At 45.7% G+C, this 20,598-nt stretch overlaps 1 protein-coding gene across 1 annotated transcript; it reads right to left on the bottom strand.

Annotated features, from left to right (window-relative positions):
• Window positions 1–226: 226 nt before the first annotated feature.
• slc7a14a (solute carrier family 7 member 14a) lies at window positions 227–20,306 on the bottom strand. The gene is made up of 8 exons (XM_042103974.1): window positions 19,968–20,306; window positions 9,909–10,447; window positions 8,809–9,045; window positions 7,575–7,792; window positions 6,949–7,095; window positions 4,912–5,120; window positions 2,986–3,863; window positions 227–2,142 (listed from the first exon to the last, which is right to left on the bottom strand). The coding sequence occupies exons 2-8, from the start codon at window positions 10,204–10,206 to the stop codon at window positions 1,778–1,780; spliced, it is 2,352 nt and encodes a 783-aa protein (XP_041959908.1). The 5' UTR covers window positions 10,207–10,447; window positions 19,968–20,306; the 3' UTR covers window positions 227–1,777.
• Window positions 20,307–20,598: the final 292 nt, after the last annotated feature.

Raw genomic sequence — 20,598 nt, 5'->3', positions numbered from 1 at the left:
TTGTGTCAATGTACAATAAGGCCATCTTTGGCAGGGCTGATTCTCTCATGCAGAAAGTGGCCATCAGACGTGTTTAAGGACGCTTGGAGCTACGCTTGGTCCTATTTATAGGGAGACTCTCCTCAGAGTGACAGACACCAGAGAGAGAGAGAGAGAGAGAGAGAGAGAGAGACAGAGAGAGAGAAAGAGTGAGAGATGTGGAAGAGTGGACGAGAGAGAGAGAGGGAGAGATGGGGGGACAGAGATTGAGAGAAAGAGAGAGAGAGAGAAAGAGAGAGAGGTGGGGGTGGGGGGTAGAGAGAAAGAGAGAGTGGAAGACAGAAAGGAAGGAGCCTGGTGACTCCCGGGTCACAGACGAAGCACACGGCAGAGAAGCATTCCTTCCCCCTCCCCTTCCTATGCGCTCTCAACATGTCTCTCATGCACCCTGTCTGCTTTTGGCCCTCACTCTCGGGGTGGGAAGCCCACAAACCATACCAGAGCGCTGGACACACAGAGAGGCCTGCTTGCAAGGATGTGTGTGTGTGTGTGTGGGGGGTGGAGTCACAGACATGGATGGCAAGCTGCTGAATTGAGATGGGTGGACAATGTGATGACCCAAAGGCTGTCTGTCAACATAACAGCCTGGCCTATAAATAGATAAACAAACATACATACAAATAAACAAATAAATGCATAAAATCACTTTTACATGCATCCCCCTGCCCTGACAAGATTCTTCATATCAACAAGCCCCAGACACAGACACCGAAACGCATGGACATCATGGCAACCATAGTTAAAGCACACACTGACAGATGAAGGCACTATTGCAAGCGACTGCAAGTCCAATCAATATTTGTGGCAACTCATTGGTGATAAATCTCCACCAACCACACCTCTTGGGCTAGAGGCTAGCAGGAGAAGCAGTGAAGTAAAACGTGCCATCCACTCTCACCCCCGAACAGTCCATAGTGGACCCCGCCATCATATCGCTGTCTGATACCCAACTTAAACTCAGCTTATCTATGTTCCTGTTTATATCCCATGTTATGATTTTTTTGGCCAACAAAAATAAGGTATGTTTATTACAAAAATAATTACAGCGTCTTATAAGTTACGAATTCAGAACCAAGAGGTATACGTAATGAGGGGTCAGGTAATACAATTTGTGGAATCTCAGCTTTTCTTTCTATGACTGGTTAATAAAAAAAAAGCTTCCTTCCTGTCCTTGGCAGATTAAAAGATTGCCTCTGCAGTCAGAGGATCCCCTGACCTAGATACAAGAAAATGGTTCAGGCTTCAAAAACCGCCCACTTCCTGTCAGTCAAAAGCAGCTGTGTCATGAACATGTGTTTAATGGCAAATTGTTCTATTTTTTGGGTTGTGACTTGAACCAAGTGATGTAGCTCTTTCACACATAATGAATGCAAGGCTTGCTTGGGATGGCCAGAGTATCTGAAACAATGAGCATGCGTGGGCTAAAGTGTTGACGCAAAATTTAAAACTACGGCCTTGAGGAAAAAAAAAATGGTGGAGCATTTGTTTTGAAGTGGGAAGGTTGCTGCCATGGTAAGGTTAAACCAGCTGATATGTACCACTGAGTCCACTCTACTCTGCCTACTTCCCAGCAACGACAGATAAGAGGATGGCATGACCACAAAATGGAGCTCTCCTGACTCAAAGGAAACCATCTAGCCCAAGGGTTCTAGCCATCATCATCAACATCATCACCATCCACCACATCCTCAGCATCAGCACACACACAAACAGGACAGTAGTCACCCGGGGGTCCATCTCAGTCCAGTGGGTCATCTAAGTCATCGTCCACTGCCAGGCCCTCAAACGCCAGGCCGGGGGGGCTTTTGCTTTTGGCTTTGCTGCTGTGGGGGGAGGGGGAGGTCCTGCGGCGGTCCAGGGAGTTGACTTGGCCGGGCTTGGCCGGGGGCTCGGGCGGACTCGGGCCCTGGCCCTGGTGCTGCTTGGTGCCGGCGGTGTCCTGGGGCTCGCCCCAGCTGTCCTCTGGGGGGTAGAAGTTGTCGGCGAAGCCTTCATCGACGCCCACGTCGTAGCGCTGGTAGGTGCTGGCGTGCGCCTCCTCCTCGCGTGCCGTGATCTCCAGGGTGCTGTTCCACATGCCGTAGCCAAAGTAGATCAGCACACCTGCAGGGGAGCAGGGACACGTACACACATACACACCACACACACACACATACACACCGCACACACATACACACCGCACACACATACACACCGCACACATACACAAGCACACATATACACATGCACGCACATGCACGCACACACACACACACACACACACACACACACACACACAAACACACACACCAACGTACACAACAACATGTGGACACCCACACCCCCCCCCCCCCCCCCCCCACACACACACACACACCCACACACACAGTGTGAGAAAGTGAGACAGTGAGATAAAGAGAGAGTTAGAAATTAGAATATATATTCCATGCTTAGTCCAAAAAAAAGTGCATGAATGTTAAGGACTGGAAAGATAATGTGTTCCAGTCCTTTTGTCCTTTTCTTATCAGGAACAGGGAGTGAAAATGGGAGAACAATGTGCCCTAAGACATGACACAAATTCAATGTGAGAAATGGGCTAAAAAAACATTTTTAGCTTTTCACACACATGCACACACACTTACACAAACAACAGAGACACATGCAAACACAGACACAGACACACTCAGAGACTTCCCTCCTATCTACAGTGTCCCGTGCCACAGTCACATTCCCTCAGCCCCAGCTTCCAGTTCCAGCAAGTGCACACACACACACACACACACACACACACACACACACACACACACACACACACACACACAGAGACTTCCCTCCTATCTACAGTGTCCTGTGCCGCAGTCACATTCCCTTAGCCCCAGCTTCCAGCAAGTGCACACACACACACACACACACACACACACACACACACACACACACACACACACACACACACACACACAGACTCACCCACAAAACACCAGACGGCGAAGCGTATCCAGGTGATGTCGGAGAGCTTGAGCATGAGGTAAATGTTGACCAGCATGGCCGCGGCGGGGACGAAGGGCACGCAGGGGGCCATGTAGGGCAGGCGCTTGGGGTTCTCGGGCTGCTGCAGGATGATGAAGACCAGCAGCATCATGACCACCAGCAGGACCACCAGCAGCAGCACTGCCCACCAGCTGCCCTCTGCGATGCAGTCCGCGCCGAACGTCACCAGCGAGCAGAAGCCGAACATCAGGAAGAAGAGGAGCAGGACGCAGCGCGTGACCGTGCGGCCCGTGGCCACCGTCGGACGGTCCATCTTGCCGGGCAGGCCCAGGCGGATGCGGAGAGTGTAGTAGCGTGGGCCCAGAAGTTTCTTGAGCTTGAGCACGTGCGCGCTGTCCGACTCGTCGGGCTCGATGACCGACGACATGTCCACCGTGCCGTAGTTGGGGTGCGCGGCTGTGTAGGCCGACTTGTCCGGCTTGCCGATGAGCATCTCGTTGTCGCCGAGCGAGGGCAGGTTCTTGGCACCACAGGTATTGGTGGCCGGGCCGGAGAACTCATCACCCTCGCTGACCGGCGAGCAGGCGTCCCGCTCGCACTCGGCCAGCACGCCCTCCTTGCGCTTGGTGCTCTCCTCAGACAGGAAGTTGACGAAGCCGTGGATGTCGCTCTCGGGCTGGTAGCGCAGTAGCAGGACGCAGACGGACACCAGCGTGTAGGCCAGCAGTGTGCCGATGGACATCATCTCGATCAAGTCGCGCAGGCTGACCAGCAGCGAGAGCAGTCCAGCCAGGAAGCCCGACACCACGCACGCCAACACCGGCGTCTCTGTGTACGTGTTGACTACAGCCAGGAACCTGCCGACACACACACACACACACACACACACACACACACACACACACACACACACACACACACACACACACACACTCGCATGGTAAACACATAATAGCTCCTTATCGGGATTGACAAGTAGGATGACTTTACATTTGTATCCAGTTGTTTAGAGCATTTTACACACACACACACACACACACACACACACACACACACACACACACACACACACACACACACACACACACACACACACACATAACACATAAACTATATGCTGTACACCTCCAGTGTTAGAGTTGTTGAACATGGCTGCAGAGCTTGATAAATGACACCCTGGCTAATGAGCCAAGTCAGTCACTGTTTCATATGTGTTTGTTTACTCTGTGGTTATCGTAGGAATGCACACCACAATGCACAAATAATGGGGTGCCACGCAAAGACTGGGAGCTCACTGAGCTGTGCTCCATAATTGAGATTATTGAGTGTCTTCTGCTACTGCAGTGCAGGCATTCATAATTATGTCTGAATTACATGTCAACCCTTAAAAATCAATTACAGACGCTAGTGTACATATAATTCAAAACCACACACACACACACACACAGCAACAAAACAAGTTGTTAACCGAGGCAATATCCGTACGTCACTCCTACTATAAGTACTTTAGCCTGGCTGAACCCAGACGGACCTGACAGCAAATCTGAAAGTGATCTGCATGCCGGTCTGGAAATGATCCCATTGATGTCTGTTTCTGAATCTCCAAAAGCCCAGGAACATATATTTTAAACAACTGCATTTAAACCTTTCTCTACAAGAAAGACGTTTGCGGCACTTCTGAAAAAAGTAAGGTAAGAGTAAGAGTTTAATGCACAAATTTAAGCTAAATTTCACTGCCGATTATACCCTTGGGAGTCGTAAAACAGGAAGTTCGGAAACGGCCGTCAATGGGATTCTTTCCAGACAGACCTACAGAGGAAATTCTAATTTTGCTAACAGGTTTGTCTGAGTTCATCCAGGCTATAACTTCACAGAAACACAAAGAAGACAGGTGGGCCGGCTCACTTGAAGAGCAGTCCGTCTCCGGCCATGGCGTAGATGACGCGGGGCATGGGGAAGAGTGACCCAAACAGGCTGACTGTCAGACCAGCGATGGAGCCGATGGCCACGATGTACTTGGCCGCCTGGAAGCCGTGCAGAGCGAACATCTCCATGAGTGGTGCGTCTGCGTCGATCTCCGTGTAGGGCACCATCAGGGTCAAGATCACACTCACCTGGGTAGACGAGTGAGAGAGAGGCGAGAGGACTTCTTTGTCTTTGTCTTTGTCTTTGTCTTTGTCAAGCATAGGCCTTGCAAATGTGGGGAACCGTGTGCTATCACAATCTGTGTACGGTACGCTGTTCTTTCCATCACACATGTAAGCACGTCACAGTGAGAGAGCGATAGAATGACGATGCAGTGCAAGAGACGCACATTTCTTCATCTAATCTCATCTACAGTGCCAGATCAGTTGAGAAGTGCCTTTTTGCCTTTCTGTAACTCTATAGAAAACTATACACTCTGTTGATAAGAATGAATGAGACAGAAAAGGAATATATTCATGACAGATAAATGACAGTGTAGATTCATTGTTCTGGCCCTTGCTCCTTGAGATAGATGTCAGCTCTGCTTATCGTGTAATTTTACCCATCGTGCTCTAGACCTGGCAGACTTTTGGGATTAGTATTCAGACAAGCCATGGACCAGACTGACAAACAGTCTTCAAACAGGAAGAGTCTACAGTGAGCAACACAATGTATACCCTTCAATGAGAACCTGCCTGGTTTAAAAAGAAAGGATGGCTTAAATAGCCAGGAAGCCTTGATGTACAACTGCATTGCAGCACGCAGTGCTATGCTGAGTGCTGCTGTTTAAAGACACCGTACACCACCAAAGATCACTCAAACAGTAGTTAGTGTCAAGCATAATCAGTCTGCAAATATTTACTGTCTGAACCTAACTTCCTCACATGTAGGACTGAGTCTGTCATTTGTAATTGCACTATTGTTTCAACACATATACATGCCACGTTCATCACACACTGATACCCTCACAAGAAAAGAAGAGGTAGACAGATTGTTGCCATGGTGCTTATGCTAATGTAACTACAGGACTTTCTCTCGCACTAATAAAATACTTTAGACAGTGCGGTACATCTACAGGGTTGCTAGCTGGAACTCTCAGATGTGTGAAAAAAGCAATTATTTGGAATTCACAGCTCCAGCTACACTGAGGATGGATGAACAGGAGGAGGACCAAATTAGAAATAAAAGGCTAGGATGATGATGATGCAGTGCAATATACAGTATATTTATATTTACGCACACACATATATACAGTATATATATATATATATATCTATCTTATAAGACAGTAATAGAGGAGGTGACACACAGAGACACACAGAGAGACGGTGCAGCTGAAAGTGTTGGAGCTGACAGTCTGGCTGAAATGCACTTCCTGTACTGCATCTTTCTGGGCCTCCAGGTGGCTGTGTGGCGTAGGGCTGCAGGCGCTGTTATTGATGCCACCTGTCTGATGCTACGCTCAGCCGGCACCCGCCTGCCTGCCTGTGTTCAAGGGGTTGCCATGGCAACAAACCCTATGCTGTCCCAGAGCTGCAGTCTGTCTCTCTCTCTATCTCTCTCTCTCTATCTCTCTCTCTCGCGCGCTCTCTCTGTGTGTGTGTGTAGTTAGCTGCCTCATCAGGAATTCACAAGCAGACTCCGAGACCCAAAGCTCCCTGTCAGCTCAGACAGTGTGAGATAGCTACATGAAAACCCTAAACCCTTTGTTTTTTTGAAAGCAAAAAAATAAAAATGAAGTGGTTATGAAACTTTGGGCATCAATTGGGGCAAGGCAAACACAAGTATGGACAGATCTCCTACTGCTGTCCATTTATAATTCACCACAAGCCACAGGAGGCTTTACACACACGTCACTCTGAAGTATAGAGTACTAGCCAGCACTAGCTCCAATGCAATACAAACATTTCATAACAACTGACAGCGCCAACACCAAAATGTTTCCTGTGACTTTCCAACGTGTGTGCGTGTACTCACAGACACGTATGCGGTCAGGCAAGTGACCAGTGAGGCTGTGATGGCGTACGGGATGGACGTGTTGGGGCTTTTGGCTTCCTCTCCTGTGGTGGCGATGATGTCGAACCCGATGAAGGCGTAGAAGCAGGTGGCCGCACCTTGCATGACCTGTGCACAGACCACAGAGGATAAATCCATGAAGACACATTTTAGCAAGTTCTGACCAGCTAGAACTTTTTACCAGCATAATTTACATTATACACCAGTTGGTTGAACAATTTCGGATTGGATGAGAGGCATTTCACGAGTGGTGATATCTCAGGACATCCCCAATTGGACTCTTCACCGTCAGTTATACAATATAGTAGTAATAGACAAATACAATTTAGCAAGTCTTCAATAGCTACAATTTCTTTAGGGTACAACAGAATTTACAAAACTGAATACCAAACAATTCAATCCAGTTTCCGTCTCTAGAACATCCACAAAATGACTGAAAAAGAGGCATCACAAGCAAGAGAGCAACTTCCAGAGAACAGGAACTATTCTGAAATGAACATTCACATCTTCTGATGGCTTCACACTGGCCAGCTGGAGAATAAAGCTATAAAATAAAACGGCAACTGCCCGAAGGAAGATTCTATTACCCCTGACCAGCCGAACGGCAGGAAGCGCCCTTCATCCCAGTTGGCCCCGTTGACGAAGAAGAGTCCGGCGATCATCATGAAGACCCACACCACCAGGTTGATGACGTTCAGCACGTTGTTGAAGCCAACCGAGTTCTTCACTCCGAGGGCAACCACCACCGTTACCAGGATGGCAATCACCAGAGCCAGCAGGTCGGGGTAGGACTCCTCACCCTTCCCTGCAAAGAGAGATCATGACCTCACACAGGTTATCTCAGTTCAGCTCAGTGTGTGAGTTCATGTACAGTATAAACACAACAAACACAGTGAACTATTTACACTTAAGAGAACGAGTGACAGGCTTCGCTTTCTTACCGTATTTAAAAATGATGGGCACCATGTCATGTTTAGAAATCACTGATCTGTGCCATCTATCTATGTCATGCAGTGGGGACTGTACACATAAGTTCACACTTCCAGATGACTGTGTCTGTAAACACAGATAACTAAGATCCCAAATCTGCCCCTTCCTCTCCATATGGACCAGTAACACTACATGAGGTGATGAAGGCAAAAGGCTTAGCAAATCATCCAAGAAGAAGGCCTACCAGGACCTTACATTTGCAGTTCAAAAACCCTCACAACAAACCTTTGCAGGAATTCCTTTTGTCAGGACACAAAATAATACTCCAGTAGTTCTTGCAGCAACCCAATAGCATCAGCCACATACGAATTTCACACATACTGTACCTCTAAAAAGTATCTATCTTTATCTTTTCATTATTTATTTAAATCCCTTTAGAGATGTTGCTGGTATTCACTGAAGCCGAAATGTTATTTATAGCTGATAGACATATTTTAAAATATTTGTTGATTACGTTTGATCATGCTATACTAAATATTCAACATTTCAGTCTTGTGGTCTTCCAAGTGTATGAGTTTTATCTGTCAGATTATAGCATACTGTAAAAACAATCTGAGTGCAGAAAATATCCAGTTCCATCCAGTCTATCTCATCTCAAGCCTACAGCAAACACCATACTGTACCATGCCAGCACTCTCCCCTTCTGCTGTCTGCTTCCTTGGCCATTTCTCAAATCTCCTCTGAGCTGGAGAATGGGTCTGGGGACCCCTCATTCACTTGCATCTTCCAACTTAAACATGGTACTTAAACTGGTACATTAAATGATTTAATGACAGAGGCAGAAATAAGTTTGAGTTCCCCACCAGTACGCGGCTGGACTCAGTCACTCACCGAGGCCATTGAGCGTGCCTATGTGGCTGATCATGAAGCCGCTGATTGAGTGATTGGCCAGCGAATCAAACATGCTGCTGAGGGCGCTGGCCCCGGCCGCTGTGCCAATCAGGTACTCCAGAATCAGATTCCAGCCAATGAAGAAGGCCACAAACTCCCCCACTGTCACATAGCTGTAGGTGTACGCCGAGCCCGTGGTCTTCGGCACACGGACTCCAAACTCGGCATAACACACCCCTGTTGAGGAGAAAGGACGGTCAGCCAGGGTTGCCCAAACAGAGATGAGAGCTGTTCTGGAGATAGACGGCAATGTTGTTGTTTCAGTGCTAGGAACATGAAAGTGTTTAGTGTTTAGCGGGCTCCTGAAAGGGCTGCATTGATTTTAAGCTCAAGTGAGGGATCAATTTTCAAATGTCAAGGATACAAGAGGCAAAACTGCTGAAACACATGCCAAGACATGATGGCCTCCTGCCTTCCCCTGTGGAAAAGCCTATCGCCCATCCTAGATCCCCACAGACTTGTGCAGGAAGGATTTGCTATTCAATTACGTACACACAAGGATCATCATGGATCTACCCGGGTCACAGGTGTTGTTAGTCCAATAGAGTCAAATGATCATGTATGTAGGCCTAATGTATATATGACCTCGAGTGCACTAAAGATACAGAGATACCACAGTATAATATTTGCAATTAATAAGAATCATAATCATATACTTGACCCAAACTTCTAAGAGTTCAATTTACACTCAGACCTGTACACATTTTTGACACATCATTAAGAAATGATGCTTGATAGTGATGTGAAAATCTTTTTTTCTCAATGAACTCATTTATCCAGTCCATGTACAGTTTTGCTCTGTATCACGTGAGCTCAGCCCTGGGCCTCAGTCACCTGCTGCAGCACAATGAGTCAGCTAATGATTTCATAGCCAGCACTAATCCCCTCCCCAGCCTTCATCATTCAACCTGAACACTTCCCAACACAAACAAATCCCAAAGGTCGTGCTGGCCACGTAACAGAATTAAAAAAAACTGGACATCATGTCAGTCTGTCGTTGCCACAGACTGAGATAACCAGACGAGGAAGACCGTGGTCACCTGAGAGGAACGAGGCCACCGCTGCGATGATGAAGGACATGATGACTCCCGGCCCTGCCATCTCCTTGGCGACCAGCCCGGACACCACGTACATGCCCGTGCCCACGCAGCTGCCCACACCGAGCGACACCAGGTCCACGGTGGTCAGGACGCGGGCCAGCTTGGTGCCATGGGCGCCCGTGCCGCCCGTACTCTCCAGCATGGACTCCACGGGTTTGGTGCGCAGCACGCGCGTCTGGAAGGCATTCCATGTGGCCCCCCACTGCACCCTCCGCAGTTTACCCATGAGCCCACTCATCTCGGGTCCACTGCGCACAGCACGGACTCCCACAGGAACTGTGGCCGGGCTTGGGTACGGCTTCTGGAGCGCTTTGGGAGGGAAATGAACAGAGTCTCAAAAAGAGGGCTCGTTGGCCGAAGTCTGGCGTGTGAGGTGCTGTTCCACTTGGGGTTTTTTTTCTTCAGTTTCCTTCAGATGAGGTCCATACTGGTGTGCTTCCACATCGTGCTGACGTCAGGTTATGGGATGGAAGCCTCCACTGTAAATGCAAAAAAATGTTTTTTACTGTACATCAGTTAATATAGATTTCATTTCTAGCACAGATTTTCTTTAAAGCTCATCTCTTAATTTCACATTATACCACACTAGCACAGAATACAAACTACTGCATGAATAATAAACATGTTGAGCATGTTTAGAGGTGCAGTAGAGAGAAAAGCACAACGATGGAGGAAGACATGCATACCACATTAAAACACTCTCCGATAAGCATGACTCAAAATCTGTCCAAACAGCCATCACATCTCCGCTTGACATTTCAACCCACCGCCTCACACTCACACTCACACTTCCTGTTTCCACTTGTCTGTTGTGTTCACAGTGCGGAGGCCAACTGGGAATACTTCCACACTGGCTCTGCATTATGTACATGCACACAGTTTTAACCCATCCTATGCCAGCTCCGGTCAGACCTATAGACAACGTGTAAAAGGATCAGATGATGGATGACATTGTTCAGCACGCTATTTACTACTGCATCATTAAAATGGATCAGGCTCTGAAGACACTGTACAGTGTCTAATATGAACAGGACGCAGAGCTGATGCCTGGCTCCACGAGGCATAACCAGTCACTCTCAACACTTATAGTCCCATAGCTATATTCAAACATCCACTGACCTAGTGTCTTGTTGCCATAGTGACTGGCCTCATTAAGCCCAAGGGAGGGTGATACATCTTTTAATTTACACATCTTGCAGGGGAGAGATTATATATAGAAAAACAATGTCTGAAAAGTCTGAAAAGAAATGTCATCCAGCCAGCTTGGAGTCCAGTCAGCAAAATGTTGTGTTATCAGCTTAGGACTTGTGCCAAGATGACTAATGGAGATGGCACAGGCAGGGCTGGAGCGGAGAGCTGGGGAGAGAAGTGGCGCTGGGGAGACACTTCTACACCAATAACTTTCCTTCTCCTTCTCCCTCTCTCACACGGTCTCAAACCTTTAGAATGTTCTGTCTCTTTTACACACATTATGATGAATCTCTCTCTCTCTCTCTCTCTCTCTCTCTCTCACACACACACACACACACACACACAACACACACACACACACACAGTCCACATTATTTATGATCAATTCCTCTCTACAGTAGCACCTGTCCTTCAGCCTCTATGTCTGCTCTGAGATGTGCACCGCCCCTTCCTCCGTCCTCCCCAGCCCCACTCCTCATGGTCCTCTGTCCACCCCAACCCCACTCCTCATGGTCCTCCGTCCACCCCAGCCCCACTCCTCATGGTCCTACCCACCAAACTGTCGGAGCTTGTCGTTCCATCACGGCGCCTGACACAGCACCACTCCTCCTCCTCTCTCCCTGCCTCTCTCCATTCTCTGGCTGACGGATGCCGACTGCGGAGCGGCGGGCTGACACTGACAAATCACGTCGTGCGTGCTCGGCCCTGGTGTCACCCGGCTGCGGGGCTGCTGGGGGGAGATAAAGGTGTCTGATGCCCCAAGCTCCGAATGAGCAATGAGGACACTTTCGAGGCCTGTTTTATTTCTTATTTTTTAGGACACACCTACATGCCACAGTCTTAAAATCCCCAGGCAGCGATAGCACAGCCCCGAAGGCTGCGCTCACAGGTGGCCCGGGCGAGGGGAGAGATTAGGCCTCAGTGAGAGGCTGTGGGTTAGGGGAGGATAACGAGTAAGGGCCAAACAGATCACAGCTACACTATTCACACAGAAGATGACACACAAAGCACAAGCATGCTTAGAGAGCACCTCTGCACACACATGTGGAATCCATACAAGTTCTCCCAGAGCTACACACAAGGAGTACATGGATGTATGAGTACATGGGAAACTGTGCACCAGTTCCTTCTTACACCTCATACCCGTGACATGAATTACTGCTACATGAGTTACTGCTACAAATAACACTTTTGGAAATCATGGACTTAGTAACCTTAGTAAGAAGAGGGACCATCCAACTTGTTCAGTGCACAATTCAAAAGTATCCATGGTGGTATGGGGGTGCATTATTGCCCATGGCATGGGCAACTTGCACATCTGGAAAGGAAAACTTAATGCTGAATGATATATACAAGTTTTGAACAACATATTCTGCCAATCAGACAGTCTTTTTCAGGGAGGGCCATGAATATTTAAGGAGGGGATTCTGTTCATAATATTACAACAGTATGGTTCCATAGTAGAAGAGTCTAAATTGGCCTGCCAGCTGTGCAGACCACTCATATTTGGTGCAACACGAAACGAAAAACACAACAAAAAAGACCCCAGACTGTTGAGCAGCTGACAACCTATATTGGGTAAGAATGGGACAGCATTTCATTTTCAAAATATGTTGCTGGCATCAAATTGAAAATGAACATAGATTTTCCAAAAGGCAATAATATTTCTCTGTTACAACAATTAATATGTTGTACACTATTCTCAATTAAATATAGGGTTCACAAGATTTACAAACCAGTGCATTCCGTGTTTAGTCATTTTACACAGCCTCCCAACTTTTGTGGAAACAGGGTTGTATATTGCTATCCTTCACAAGGGGCAAATATGCTGCAAACAGTTAGCGTCATGAGCACCCAACCCTCTAACATGGAGGTAGGTCACCCAACCACGGCTGGGGGGAGCATTGGGAAGGCAGATGTGCCGCTGACACTGAACCCAATTGTAAAACAAGCAGGCAGGCCGGGCTTGGGGCAGCAGTGGCTAAACAGATCACGCCAGCTAACTTGATTTGGGAAGTGTGCATCTTCCAGCCTGTTATCACACACACAAACAGTAACCTATTCTGATGAATACAAAACAAAATCATATAATTCATACTTTAAAGGGGCTCTAAGCAATGTTGGGTAATGTCACTTCTTTTGACGTTCAAACAAAACAAAGAGTTAGCTCATCCCTCCCTCCCTCCTGTGCAATTGAAGCTCTCCTGAACACGCATCTCTTTGGTGATTGGCTGGAACAGTTTGTCCAGGCTGGGCCAGGATGTTTTTGTTGCCGTTTTTGGAACCAGGGCATTTTTTTACAGTGTATTCAGGAGACGAGGTGAGACGAGGTTTGCTGTATGTGACAAAAAATGTTTAAGCTTAGAAACCACGTAACATTGCTTAGAGCACCTTTAATATGGAAGCTTAACTGTGACAGGGTGACTAGCCACCGTCACGGCAACGAGGCGCTGCCTACTGTGAGAGACATTTAAATGTGGACGTGCCTTTATATGTATGTTGAATGTGTGTTTTCTGTTTACATTTATACCGTCAAGAATCATCTGTTAAAACATGTCATTCTTCATTCCCTTCCTCCGTTACTCCCGTAGCGTTTATATATGTAGGCCTATACAGTTAACAAACACTACGGCGAGGCGCCGGATATTGTGGGATATTGTGTAACCTATAGGCTAGCCTACTGTTGATGTTGTTTCATATCCTTTTGCTTGTGTGTAGTTATGGCCCACTGCTAGATTTTGACAGGAGCTTGCGATATCGCTTTAAAGTAACCTACTTGGGCTCACGCAAGCTGTCACTGTCCACTCGCCTGTGTGGTGCACCCCTCTGGTTTATACATCCAGTGTTTATCATATGTTAGCTAACTGTATCTGGATGTGTTACTATCAGAGGTCGGGAAGTTCGGTCTGGCATTGCTCCATTGTGGAGCAAGTATGCTCACCCTAGATCGGGCAGACCAATCAAATCAGGCTTTACGATGATGGACAGGTGAGCAACAGCGCCTGGTCTATCACGTCATCTGAGCACACTTAGATTAGGCTTATGTTTGAAACAAAAACGCTGTGGCTAGTAGGATACATGGCTTTTAAGACCCCATATGGAAAATGCATATTATTTAATGAGGTTTTATCACTGAAAACGATTATTTCTGAAAACTTTGGCCAAAGTTGAGATGTGGGAAAACTTGTGGTTTCACTTTCATCAAGGGAAAACAGCGCTGTTGCATTGTGACATGTTCCCTCGTTCGTTTGAAATCTCTGTTTGACCACTTGTTTGAGGGATTTGCGACAGCCTTTCAGAGCTGTTTAACATGTTTGTAGCATATCAGTGTTCAACAGAATTATTTTTAAAAAGGAGGGGATATAGGCTATCAGTTTTTTCCTAATAGCCTACCCCACTACGTATCTCTTAGATTTCGCTAATGAGTGTTGTAGGCTAGGAGTTATTGACGGCAACTTTTACAAAAGACCAGAAAACAATGTTAAGGCATTTGTGGAGAAGAAGAATGGTTTGTGTGTTTTCTTCCTACACCTCACGGTAAGCTATTTCATTGCTCTGATTGGTTAGGTCTATCCAATTAAGTGCAGAGGCATTCCCCCCTGTATCGGTTGAAACACGCCCCATAATTATGTCCCAATGGAGCAGTATCAGACTCATATTCTGACTAGAATTGAGTATGACTACGTCAGGCTAGCATTTTGCTGGTTTACATGCATGTTAGGACTTCCGGGTCAACAGGAAGTCGACCCTGAGTTTCTAACCTTACTATTTAGGCTGATTTATATATGGTTTTGCTATGCCAAAGTACAGCAAAGAGTTAAATGATTTATGAATGTTTGCTCTAGCTTTATGGAATCCAAAATTGGCTGTTTGAGCTGTTTTCCCTGAAACACCCCTGTTTTGTTTAGAGGAGTTGGTATGGTCCAATTGAAGGGGTGATTGCAGGCCCTACATAAGCCTGTGGCTTTGCTCGTTCAGGAGAGAAGAACTGCAATTTGAATAGGCGTAAGTCTTGAGAGCTTGTCTCATGTGTGTAGCCCAAGTGACTAGCTGTGTAGTCCATTGCGCTCATCTTATTATTCGAATATTTTTGTATATTGTATTGTTTTGACTATCAAGTCTTTTGTGTTTCTTTCTTTATTGAGTATTAAGTATTTTATTTGTCCTTAGTGATTTATTCACATTTACTGACTTTATCATTGCCTTATGTTGGCCTTATTTGGGGAATTAATAAAATCCCATCTTCCACCTTGAATCTCTGTGTGCTGTTCCATCTACCTCACAACTGCTCGACACATCTACCCTTAACATTAACCAACTATAACCAAGACAACAATATACCGTAACCAATTAGAACTAATAATAATCAATTTTTTTCTCCCCTTCTTTGTGTGTGTGTGTGTGTGTGTGTGTGTGTGAGAGTCTGAGTGTGTTTTCAGGAAGTATTTTTAAAAAGTCATGGTTTACATATTATGGTTATTGTTGTTATAAAGACTTGCTATTATCATTGCCATTATTATTGCTATTTTCATTTTAAAATGCATATTAAAGACATTATATTCATAACAATACATATCCAACTTTGACTTTCAACTTTATGCTAATGTAATGTTTATTATTGGTGTAAGTCGCTTTGGATAAAAGTATCAGCTAAGCAAACAAACAAAATCATAACGTTAGGTCTCAAGATGTTCAGAGAGATACTCACATCTGCTTTGTACCTAAAACTGGCAGTTGAGCAGTTGTGTGGGCTACCTAAAGTCCACCGAAAGGACCCACACTCTTGCTCCTCTTTTACAGTAGGCTAAGGAAATAAACTCTTTTTTCGAGCTCTGGGTTTGTCTGCTTTGCAATTCAATGCAGTTTGTGAGTGTTATTACATTTGAAATTTGCTTCTGATCTGATGCTTTTACAGACACATGAGCAACCTTTAATGGGTGAAGGATAATTACTGAGAAATACTTTACCATCTGTTGCTACAAGCCCACAAGACACAAATGGCTATGGAAGTTTATGCTCAGCATTCATATAATGTGCTGTGACAACAGAGCTAGAGCTCTCGTTCCCTAGCCACCAATCACATGCAAGACAGAGCCATTGATGTAAACACGTTAGGAGGTTTTAATACTTTGGCAATTTTGGACAGTCGTACCAACAAAGCACATTTTAAATTGCAATTGAAATTAAAAGACGGAAAAACAGACAGAGTACATATTTATTCCTGTTCTACTGCTGAGATGTCATCAAACTGATGAACTTACAGCTAGATTCACTTCTTCTGTATATACAAATGCTCCTAGGTAATAGACCTCTCCAGAATAAGTCCCGCCTCCGTAACTTCCGTATCCATCCAACTTCCTGGCGTTGATTGTCTATGGGAAATAACATGGCGTTTCGAAATATCATACCGGTAAAACATCTGTAGGTAGCGAAGTAGAAAAAGCTGGTGGGCAGATTGGCCTACACACTTCTGCCATCTAGTTTCAACTGGATTTTTTGATTGTCGGTGCCGTTTAAGTAGTATACTATAGACTATACTACTTAAACGGCACCGAAAATCAAAAAATCCAGTGGAAACTAGATGGCAGAAGTGTGTAGGCCAATCTGCCCAGCAGCTTTTTCTACTTTGTCACCTACAGAGTTTGACAGGTACGATCTTTCAAAACGCCATGTTAGTTCCCATAGACATTTGACGACCGAAGGTTGGATGGATACGGAAGTTAGGAGGCGGGACTTATTCTGGAGAGGTCTATAGATTACTTTTAAACAGCAAATCATTTTAGTAAGGTGATGCAAATTGCCTTATTTCTGTAGTCACATTCAAGATTTTATCCACTATAATAACACCATCAGCAATGGCTGCTGGGTCTCATCCAGCCCCGCACACATACCCAGCCAGAGACACAAAACCTGTGCTTACAGTAAGTGCTCCCATTTCAACAGCTTCTGATCTAAGACAGCCAGAGACATGCGGAACCAGAAGCAGAGAAGATGATAATCTCTATTTTGCTACTGTAACAGTGCGCAGATTCCAAGGCCAGAGTGCACAAGCCCCACCCACACAACTGCACCAACGTGAGTGAGAGAGCAAGGGAAGAGAGAGTGGGGAAGAGACAGAGAGCACGCAACAGGCTTGTCTCAATGACTGCCTGTTGCTTTCTGTCCTTACAGAGAAAGATCCTCAACACTACACACACCTGAAAATCTGTTTTGCCAGCATGGTGACCGTGACATGGTTTTCTACACTGGACCCACATGATTTAAGCCCACAAAATATGAAAAATATAAATTTAACCTTTCAGACTTTTCACACTTACAGGGTGTTAATTTACCATGCAACCATGTATTAATTACCATGCAATTGTGAAAGTGATAGTAATATTACTGTCTACACAGTATTCACAGAATCTATGTGTCAGTGTTTGAACTGGCTGCTCTATTTTGACAAAAAAATAACCTCCAAAATAAATGTGCTGTATGTTTTATGCAACAGGATTTATGCTGCTTATGTTTCCGTGTGTGTCAGTATTAATACAGGAGACACAATCTATCAGTAAGATGCTTCTATAACTGCTGTTTTTGAACTTGTGTTTGAACAGGTATGAGGTTTTCTTCCACTCGATGGCCTTCACACATGAGAATACGGCAAGTATATCAAGGCTGCTCTTTATAAGACAAAAGGAAATACCGGTACATCAGTTTGATTGACATGTTGTAAGATGACATCCTCACACCAAAGCGCTTTCTGGGTCTGCGCCTAGCAGAAGCATCTAGTGTGTTGGCATACATGCAAGTGAGAAGGTCACAGAGTGCTGGATGGAAATTTTAACAGGAGATAGACTGCTCTGCTTAACCGCAACAACTTCACTTTGTTGGCTGTTGGCCCCACGTATTCTCCCAGAACTACATTTGCCTAGGGCCGGGCAATGCCACCCCCCTCTCTCCCTCTGTTTTTCTCTCTCTCTCTCTCTCTCTCTCTCTATCCCTCCCTCCCTGTGCCTCTCCCCTCACCGGAGGCTCTGCACTGTTACATAAGCCGGCTGCTGTGCTAGTCTGCCTGGCACGGATGTCTAAGATCATTTTAGCCCCAGAGATTTATGGGTCATCCTCCGCACACACACACGCACACACACACACACACACACACACGCCGTTCAAGACACAAACACACAAATGGAGAACACATAAACATGCCTCCTCCCAGTGACCCTAAGTTAAACAAATGAATGAGGATCACATGCGTTTTTATCTCCCTGTTGAAGACTGTACTGTGGGCATTCATCTAATGACCACATGCGTTTTATCTCCCCATTGAAGACTGTACTGTGGGCATTCATCTAATGACCACTGCCCCTTCCTCCCTTGTCACACACACTGCCTTTGTCTGTTTGGTTTCTACTATAGTAAAGAGTAGCTCAAGCCAACACAATGAAATGACCGACTCTAACAATAACAACAGCTGCAGTCCTATATAAAGGAATACAAACAATAGACAATGCTGTTTATCTGAGGTTTGTCTTGACACTCAATACGTTTTGGTAGACAACTGTGAGTTAGTCTGTGGGTAGAAACAAGGATTATTATAATTATGAGATTAGTAGGCTAAGGATTGTTACAATTATGAGATAAGATCGCCTCGCCTATTTAAACAATACAACACCCACTGCAAAGATGGGCGAGGCAAGTAAGTGGTCAAGTGCCACTCTCCCTCTCTCCAACAGATGCTCCTGCTGTTTCCTGACGTCCAGAAATGAAGTCCTCAGAATTTCTTGAAAAACTGAGGCCAGTCGGTTCATCATAAGTTAGTGACAAGATAGATAACTGAGATATCGCAACAAAAATGTTCGTATTTTTTGTCTGTACGTATTTTTCAAACCACCAAGACCACCGTCATTCTCCACGCCTTGACAGATATGTTGTAAACCCGAGTCAGGGCCTGCTGTAACGATGCATTCAACGTGCATAGGCTACAGACCGATCACATGAAGTTCCTTTACCCTTGTTCGAAGACTAATATCAATAGCTATCCTACCGCGTTTGGGCGAAAGGGAGCTGAAAGTATCAGCACCACGGCCAGCTCCAGAGCGGAGAGCGCTGTTAGAGGAAACGTCAGAGCACTTCGGTACCCGATTATAAACAAACCGCATCCATGAGTAACTGCTTCTAGGCTATGTCATTGAAGATTAACCCTGATTCAACGCCTCGTACCTCCATGACGATGACAATCGACACCATAGAAAATGTTTTATTACTGCTACAGAAGTCATGCCTATAGGCAGACGGATCGATATTTCCACATTCACTGATTAAAGTGCCTAAATTACAGTGTTGTAAATTAGGGCAAATTCTTAAAGCAACTCTGACCGCCCCTCCCGTATCCCAGCTGCGGTGAACATGGGAAAGGCATTCTTTATATCTGTAATAGCCTACGTGCAATAAAAGACAACAGTCTAGGCTTCCCATGTCTCGTGTCACACGGCATCCTTATACATTTATACCTACAGAATAAATATCCGGGGAGCTCTGGCAACTAGGCTACATAAGTTTGAATGTCGCACTGCCCCGCTAATGATCTACCTCAACACGGGGAGCACTACCTCAACTGTATGAATTTAAGGCTGATGTCAATTTGACTTGAGCACAAACACAGTCAATACCGATAAGGACGCTGTTTAAATCTATTTACGGTTGTTGCCTATTTCCACCAACATCGAAACGAGTCTGCACTGTGTTCAGTACAAACGACATCGTCAAACACTTATACATCGGTTTACAACAATAATGCATAAGGGCTTTTATGAAAGATACCTTGAATGATGCTGTCGGTTCAGCCTCAGCTCGCCTGATGTGATCTGCTGTTTAGATCAGCCCAATGGGGCGGTGCATCCGAAACCATACAAGAAGAGCAAGTGGTAGTCATTGAGGATGCATTTCCGTTAGCGTATCCACAAACACACCACTCCACAATACGCCATATTTATCCATTAATGGCTCTACTTTAGAGAAGAACGATTCTAACCCACCGGATTAGCATTTTACGGCGCACTGGAAAGCTCCATTTTGATGTTGCCACTGACAGTAGGCTACAAGCATGCAGCAACCTAAGCGTTACCTTTAGCGGGGGGGTATATTGCGATATTCAACATATTAAATTATTCAGGCGTTATTATACCACGTGATATGATTCCAAATTCATTATTTATCAGTGAGACTCCACGTCCTCTGCTACGTCAATGACGTTATGATGTCGCTTCTCGCTTCTCGTACGCCTGACCCAACGAATTGTCACACACATTGACATGGAGGAGCAAGATTGGATTGGATGCCCAGATTTACTGGACATTTCAGTCTAGAGTGCGTGGGTGGAGATGTGAACGTTTTTATACATGTCATTTCGGTTCATGCAAATGGTCCCATTAGATATATTATATAGCCTACA

This window comes from Alosa sapidissima, chromosome 1, assembly GCF_018492685.1.
Source record: "Alosa sapidissima isolate fAloSap1 chromosome 1, fAloSap1.pri, whole genome shotgun sequence".
NCBI classification, from domain to species: domain Eukaryota; kingdom Metazoa; phylum Chordata; class Actinopteri; order Clupeiformes; family Clupeidae; genus Alosa; species Alosa sapidissima.
This window is presented reverse-complemented; position numbering and strand designations above follow the sequence as displayed.